We start from the raw sequence: 8,469 nt of genomic DNA on the forward strand, positions 1-8,469 counted from the left end.
TAATAAATAAAGAATCCTGAAAAGATGATTTATTTTCTGAGAATCGTAAACACAGTGACTTTATATTAGCTATTAAAAAGCACAGGGTCAAAAAAAATAATGCTTCATATACTCACAAATACTGGTTGGACTCATTTCTTCCAATATCTGGGCAGTTTATCTTCTGGCGAAGTATTCGAATGATGCAGATGAAGAGAACAAAATTCACCTGTGGAGAGTTTTTCAGAAGAGAGGTCTTAATATTCTAAATGTAATTTAATTCTGGTGACCTATGGAAAAAAAAAGAGGGCTTCTAAACAGTTAATTTGAGTTGAACTCTGAACTGGCATTACATGCATTTTCAGGCGACACTTAATGAGAGACAAAATGTGAGAAGACAGCTGAGCCTCCTCATATGAAAGAAAACAACAGTAGCATCAGAAGGCATTTGAGAATGATGAAAACCTACTGCCATAATTTCAAAATGTATATTTTCTTAAAATTAGGAAAAACATTTATCATTAGCCACTTATTAAACCAGGAATAACAGTAATTCTCAAACGTGCTCACACTCTCTGTTACTTAAAACATGAGATCATGATAAATAATTTTCTAACTTTTTCCATATTTAATGTAATAAATGTAACAATTATGTTGAAACTTATTAATCTAAAACGAAGTTCAGCTTCCCCAGTTGCATTTTACTCTGTTTGCACATTTGCATCCTTCAGTCAAAGGTGTATTGTGCACAAAGGATCAAAATGATCTCAGACAAGTTTCCAATAGAGCAACACCTCAGGAGCTGCAGGAATTTCCACCGGGTGCTTGTTGCATTCTACATTTTGCAATCGTCTCCATATGTCGGGACTATGTCTTTGTAAGTCCTTCCTTCCAAATAACATCCTGGGATAGTTAAAACCACCTAAAATCTTGTGGGAGAGTGTATGGTTTGTTTGTCAGAAAATCACCAAAATCTATATGAATGGTAAAGAAATACAGGTGTCATCAGTGTTAAAGTAGCCGGTGGTAAGATCAAATACATGCAAAAAAATACACAGTTTTCCAAACATTTGACTGTTTTTTTGTCTTTTCATAGACAGTTTTATACTCCAACCCATCAAAACATGACTGACTTTTCGTCAGGCAGAACTTCACTAACCATATCTCAATGTCTGGAGAGCTATTCTCTCCTCTCGGCTGAGGTCCAAAAAGAAAACATGTTATGACCATCCACCTTTCGAAGCAGTACCAACAAGTGAGAAGGTTTGAACAGACTTGACATAAGTGATTGACATATTGTAAAACTTACCAGGATTGATGCTAAAATGGGTGTTTTAATAATCCACCAGAACACATCAGTGGTCTCGATAATGTCCCAGCACCTAGGGAGACAGGAAACGGTACTAAAAATATGGAAAACCAAAGCAAGACAAGATTTAACAGTTTCTGGTTGTTTCTCTCACCCTACATCATTGAAGTACGCTTTACCGATGCTCCAGGCTGTGATGATAATCGCCGGACCTCCTGGTGAAGCAGCAGAGAAATACAGTTAGATAAAACCCGAATCAAAAATAGGATTGGATTCTCATAAAAGTTCTCCTGCCTTTTTCTGCAAGCACTCCATAGGAGCATTATTTAAAAAAAACCTGCATTCTCACCCCAGCCGATCATAATGTAAGCCCAGAAGTATTTCCTCTCGGAGAAGAACGAGACAGCCAGCAATGCGTGAAGGTAGAGGCCCTCCACAAGCAGCCAGAAGAAACTGGCCATCACACAGTACTGAAAAAATACAATGACGGCTTTGCAGCCAACCTGGAAGTACACACAAAACCCAAAATCATCCAATTAATTAATTAGTCATAATAATATATATATTCTAAAATTGCTTTGTGCATTTAATCTGATGTAACCCCTACTTTACAGAAATCATCACCAACCACACCTTTGCAAAAAACTGGGAAATATTTTGACTCCAAAAAAAAAAAAGCACTGAAGTAGGAATTCACTTATGTGTCACTTACTTCACTTACATTTTTTATCTTGTCATGATCTTCTTTTTGGACATGCAGGATAAGTTTTAAACTGATGATCAAACTGATCTAAGACGCAATCTGACAAGAATTTGCTGGAACATGTACATTATAGAATTATTTAATGGATATTTACAGAAAACATTGAACCATACATGAATGGGTAAATACGCAAACACGCAGACCGCCTACACTTACGCAGAGTGACATCAGCTTAAGCTGGTGAACATAATGGAACTAATGCAAGCACTTAAACTCATATTCTCTATATTATACCTTTTGAACCTCTCTCTCTCTTTCTCTCTGACCAGCAGCTACAGCCTGTCAACCTAAAAACTTTCAATACCACACAGGAATTGAAACTTTTCACGTATACTTTTAACGTACTTGAAGATGAACACGGCCATCTTAATTCACATTCAATTATTCTAGAATTTTGATATATCCATTAATCATACATTTAAAACTTTCGACTGTGCCATATAAAAAGTGTAGGACCAACTACACAACTCTGTGGTACACCAGAAGAGACTTGATCATGATGGTAAACAATATAAAAACATTACCTCTTACAGAAAACAATGTTTGAACTCCATACTGGTTTTCAGCGGTTAAAAGGGTCAATTTAAAAATCCGAATTAAATAAATAAATGTAAAGGCAATTAAATGATAAACACATAAACTCACGGAGCCTAAGGAGCAGTTGTCGACCTCTCCAAACTCGTAGAGAACCACATCTTTGACGAACACGGCAATGGCCTTCAGGATAAACGAGACAAATAAATGCATGTGGATGTAGTTCCTTGTGCAGTGGAGCTTTCTGGGATAAACAGAAAAGAGAGACAAGAATACAGATCGAGGAAACGAGACATCCTGAATTTTTAATTAACGCAGTCTAATTATCCTCAGCCCCGTGGCATTAATAGCAGAATCACTGACTGAAATAAATCAAACTTAAAGCTCCCACTTCATTTACACGCTAAGTGGTTGGATCTACATCACACATCCTGAACGCTTTATATGGTTCTTCAATAAAACCGACAAAAGAGGTGCATTTCAAATCGACTAAACAGTTTTTTAAACTCTCCATTATTCAGTGTGTAATAGTTCTTCAGCTCCTGATTACATTATCATAACTAGAGTGATTAAACAGTTAGTGAAAGAGATGAGAATTGACTGAATATTTTCCAATTATTCAGAAAATTAAAATTTTTTTTTCTAAATTTAGTTGCTCCAAATTATAAACATTCATTTCTTACAAGTGAACCTGTTTCCGTTCATTTATTTGCAATTGCAGGTTATCTTGAAATATCTGCATCGAGTTGTTGAAATCGAATGGCACTTTTGATACAGAGGTTATATTTCTAGTTCAGATACTTATTTTGTCACAACCCTGCACAATTTATGCTTTTTTTCCCAATCATTTTTCATCTATTTAAAAAATTCCTTTCAAGATGCTTTCCTTTGTTCTGTAACCTAAAAATAAAGATAAAGCTGTGATAGATTTAATCATAAAACAAACAAATCATATTAGACCTGATTTTCCTTTTTTTTTTTTTTTTTTCAAAGGTCAGGTAGATGTAGCAACAAATTTTATTTAGTAGGAGCAAAATCAAACATGGCTCTTTGCTGATCCCTGGTTTAGACCAAGATGGAGACATTCAAACTGGCCAAACAGCGACGTAAGCGTAAGGCGTTCAATTCAAATGTGACGATTCAGATCGCTGTCAAATGTTTATTTTGTGAAACATTTTATATCATCATGCCACTTTGGTAACATATAACTCCTTTTGACCTATTACTGACCGTCACTAAATCTTTCCACTTCCAGTTCCCAATCCCTCTCAACAGGCCTCTAATCTGTGTTTTCCTCGTCTTTATTTTAGATTTCTGACCTTGTCCTGTTGCATGATTTTTGATGCAACCGGTGCCAGCAAAAATCTCAAGTGGACAGACTTTCACAGCTTGCGCCACGCCTGTTGGCAGTTCTTCACTGACTAGTTAAATAATGCAGATTTTTGAGGCAAAAATCCAGAGGCAACAAAAAGGTATTTTCTCTAAAATAAATATGGGAGAAGTGGTGTCTAAAACTAATCAGGGCTACACTTTCGAAAACATTTTTTTTTTCATGTAGAAATAATAAATGTTGTTCTGAAGCAAAAATAAATAAATAAATAAAATAAATACTAATAATAAGTTGAGGCTTATAGACAAGATGAATAGCGATTTTTGCAGGAAAATTATTTACAGGAATTTAATTCCCTTTTAAGAAAAATGAACACAATATACAGCATGTGAATCTAATATGAGGATGTATCTCTGTTTTGAAAAGCCTTCTGCTAAAGTTTCAACTGAACAAAGCAAAATAAATAATCTTACTCAAATGTAAACATTTTCTTGGCGTGAAAATGCAATCGCTCCCTGACAATCAAATATATATTTAGGGATTTATTTCCATCATAATCCTAAAAAGGATTCCTCAAGTTTGAGTGGCATTTCAAAGCATAAGGAAAGTGTTTGCATCATTCATATCATCCTTTGTGGTTTAAAAGAAGGACGAGTGTTACGCTCCGGTGTGAAAATGCATTAATCCGTGAATGATAAATCTGATCAAAAAGGGCTCCATCATTATATGACCCTAGAAATGAATAATTTGCCATGTCATCTATGATGCATCACCTTTATTTCCGTATCCAGAACCAAAGAAAGCCTGGCCTACAGATACTCTCCACTCAAATATTGAAGACATAAACAGAAATGGCAACGGAAAGACCAAAATCCATTACAGTATAAATAACAGTGAAGAAACAGTGAAATGAAGTTACTTAATAGGCACAACAAAGGTAAAAAATAAAACAATGCAGGACTTTAAATGTGAGAACAAATATATTTAAATCCGTTATGACATGTCTGGGAAGCACAAACACAAACTGATGAGCTGCTAATCCGTCCTGCCTCAAGAATGGACCAGGACCCAACATAGAGCAACAGCAGCATTCAGCTTTCAATGCTAATCGTGAAAAAAAAAAAAAAAAAAACTTCCAGAAAACTCAGCTGAAATGCTGCATTTCTTTTCTTTTCTTTTCTTTTTTTTTAATCAAGGCTTGGCCCTTTGGTTAGAGGTTTTTGCTTGTTTGTTGTTTCACTTTCCTTTTAATCATGTGGAGCATTTTGAGTTGCCTTGTGGCTGAAAATGTGCAAAAATCTCACAGTGGTTTGTAAATAGTGATGTGTAAAACAGTCAGAAACACAACTGAAACATAACGTCCTGCAGCTACCCTCATTCATTTTTTTATTTAATAACTTGGAATTTGGAAACATATTTATGGCTTTTTAGACTTTGATGTACTTAAACTAAACTCTTTTTAGACCTAACACACCAAGATGTTTAATCTCGCTAAGCCATTGCACATTCAAAACTATACTTATCAACAGTGTTTTATTATTTACTCAAAACACTAGTAGATTTGAGAACTGTGTGAAGCTGAAGTCAGCGATGAATTTACTTACCTGAAGATGCAGAGGACCACAATAGCTGTAATCAGAGAGATAAGCGAAACACTGTGACCAATGGTGTAGCCAACCTTGACTTGCCAGAAAAACTTTCCCTAGAAATGACAAGAAATGGGGGAGAAGGAAATTTATTTACACACATAATTTTGTGCATAGCCAAAAAAAACTACTAATTTTTCTTACTTGTTTGAAGATGAGGAGACACTATAATTTTTTTTTATTTCATTGAATGCTTGTGTGAAATTAAAATTTACATCTGAGGAAGAAAAATCCCAGTGTAAAGGAATTGCTTCTGTTGCCAGACAGCTTGGAAGTCAAGCTTTTCCGCCAGAGGCATGATTGTTCCTGCTCCGCTATGTTCAAATGCAACAATCAAGAAGGTGTCACACTTCACAAAAAGACACATTTTTGGGGGAGTTGAGAGAAGATTGCTGTATTGGCAGATCAAAACGAATAGGTATCTGGGAAGGAAAACGTCAGAAAACACTGTTATCATGTGTGAAAAACACAATTTTTCTAAAAGCAACAGAAATCTTACTCCACGATTAACCCTGGTCATCAATCCTGACCCGTTTTATACGGCCTTTCACTGAAGTTGGAAGTGCTGAGACTCAGAGTTTTTCCTGATCTGCTAAAGCTTCCTTCGTTTCTGCTCTTAAAGTGCCAAAGATACTTGAACCACTTTAAATTCTTTTAATTTCGTCAAAACCACCGACATTTTTATGAGAGTTAGATTACATTTTATGAAACAGACTAGCGTCAAACAGCATGTGATTTCTGAGTGAATGGAAAGTGATGGTTTTCAACGAGTTACTGGGCCTGAGTGCAAATTCATGTCACAGTTTTACTTCCACTTTTTACAATTTTGTGTGCATTCATCCCATTAAATCAAAATATGCTGAAAATATGGAAAAGCTTTAGGCACATGAATGTATTTATGAGACACTCTGTCCTCTGTGATGCAGAATAAAACTCTGAAATAATGTAGTTGCCTTCGTCAGTAAAAGAAATGTCATTCCAGACGTTTCTTTTATTGACGTCTTCAATGAATCAACTATAAGCTAAAACCATTGTTGGTTTTCTGAAACTGCGGCGCTGCATCTTCCTTTCAACTCAAAAATCAATCCCAACCATTTTATAAAGGTTCACTTTAGGCCTAAGGAATGTCTTTGTTCCCCCGTGTGTTTGTGCCGTCGCCCTGTATGTTTCACTTCAGACAAAAATGAGATCAGAAGCTCTGCATCCTGCGATACACAAAGCCATCAAGTATGCAGAGAGACGGACATCAAATTCCTTTTAGAGCTCCCGACTCGTTCAAACCTTGCTGAATTCCTATGAGGAATACTAATGAGGCTCCGTGTGACTCAGAAAGCAGACTGCCCACCAAGAAAGCTTTTTACCGCCGTGTAGCGCTCCTCCGCTCCTCGCCCTGCCCCACCTTCATAAACACAGACCAGCTTTGCTCTCTCTCCGGTTAAACAAACCAAAGGAAGGCAGCGTCTAATGTATTTATTCCCTCACCCTATCCTCTCCGTCTCCTGCAGGCGCAGCGAATAACGTCTCGTAAAGCTCGATAACACGAGCGGGACTTTCCGACTGACCCCGGTCATGTCAAAGTATGTCTGATGAGTCCTGCTTTCAAGACTGCGATGCTTCAGCAAACCGTCAGCAGTGTTGACTTATGGGTGTGTTCATTTTTAATGGAGGCAGCGTATTTGTGAATTGTTTAAAGCATTTTTAAATCAAAAGCAACCCGCACAGTTCTAGGGATTTGTCTGCAGTAACGCCACGGTGCTAAGGTTAAATATCATCCTCTGCAAGAGACCGTGACAAACGTAAATAAAAGCAGATCTGAGCTGAAAACTCGAGCCAACAATCGATACAGCCATCTTGCTGATAGACCTACCAACACTGACCCAAAGAGCAAACAAAAGAAGCTCTCGCTGAATTATTCCTGCCCACTGGCTCTTGACCTGTTGCACTGTTGCACTGTTGCATTCATTCGCCATAGGACTTCTGGGGCAGCCTGTGGATGTCGGCGGCTTACTTACATCGTCGCTGGTGCCATTGAGATTGTAGCCGCAGTTCACGGCGATGTCAATAGGATGCATCTCGGTCCAGCCGTCCGCTGTGCAGGTTTTGGAGAGGTTGCCTACAGAGGGAGAAAGAGAATAGGCAGAAAGCGGATTTCTTTTCTTTCATTTTTTACACACAAAAAAAGGTCCCAAATTAGTTTAACTATGTGTAAAATTGACTTCTCGGACAATAAGAAATAGTCGAGCTCACCAGAGACACAACATGTATGACTATCCCAGTGTTTCTTGGAAATAGGGTGAGAGTGAACACCATGGTGAGATCAAAAGAGCTGACTGAGGCATTCAGGAAGAATGTTGTTTATGGGTTTGAAAGGGGCTTCTTAGGTGTCTCCAAAATTGTGAAATCAGGCTGTATGACAAGTAATCTGCAAGGAGAGGACACTCAAAGCAGCTCGCCCTAGCAGCAGCGGGCTCTTGCTACTGATAAAAGTGGATGTCAGTGAGATCAGAAAGAGACTGCTTGAAGGTTGAACGTAGAGAAGGAAACTTTTCCTCTCTGAGTAAAAGCATAAAGGCCGGAGTAAGATTTGCCAGACAGAACATAGACAGCAGGCAGTTTCTCTGGAATAGTTTTCTTTGGACAAATCAATCTAAATTTTGAATATTTTGAGACTGGAACTTACGAGATGTTTGGTAAAAATTACAGGAAAAGAACCTCATCCCAACAATGAAGCATAGAGGTGGAAGTATAATGGTTTGGGGATGTGTTACTGCGTCCCCAAACGTTACTGCATTGACTAAAGTCTGACAGGTTAGAGTCCTTGTCAAACGGCGTTTTGACTAAAGTACAGCTTTTTATTTCTCTTTCTCACTGTTTACGTTTTAATGTTTTGTAAATCTCTTTCTGTTTT

General features: G+C 37.4%; 1 protein-coding gene across 2 annotated transcripts in view; it reads right to left on the bottom strand.

The window, feature by feature from the left end:
• Nucleotides 1-78: 78 nt before the first annotated feature.
• LOC103139798 (vasoactive intestinal polypeptide receptor-like) overlaps nt 79-8,469 on the bottom strand; it is a 33,350-nt gene continuing 24,959 nt past the window's right edge. For both annotated transcript variants that reach the window (XM_016672720.1, XM_016672719.1), the window contains 7 exons: nt 7,574-7,674; nt 5,520-5,617; nt 2,697-2,829; nt 1,638-1,791; nt 1,443-1,503; nt 1,289-1,361; nt 79-208 (listed from right to left, as the gene is read on the bottom strand). In XM_016672720.1, the coding sequence (XP_016528206.1) occupies nt 113-208; nt 1,289-1,361; nt 1,443-1,503; nt 1,638-1,791; nt 2,697-2,829; nt 5,520-5,617; nt 7,574-7,674 (716 nt within the window). In that variant the 3' untranslated portion in view covers nt 79-112. The remainder of the gene's footprint in view (nt 209-1,288; nt 1,362-1,442; nt 1,504-1,637; nt 1,792-2,696; nt 2,830-5,519; nt 5,618-7,573; nt 7,675-8,469) is intronic.

The sequence above is a fragment of the Poecilia formosa genome, unplaced genomic scaffold (genome assembly GCF_000485575.1).
Source record: "Poecilia formosa unplaced genomic scaffold, Poecilia_formosa-5.1.2 Scaffold64, whole genome shotgun sequence".
NCBI classification, from domain to species: Eukaryota; Metazoa; Chordata; class Actinopteri; order Cyprinodontiformes; family Poeciliidae; genus Poecilia; species Poecilia formosa.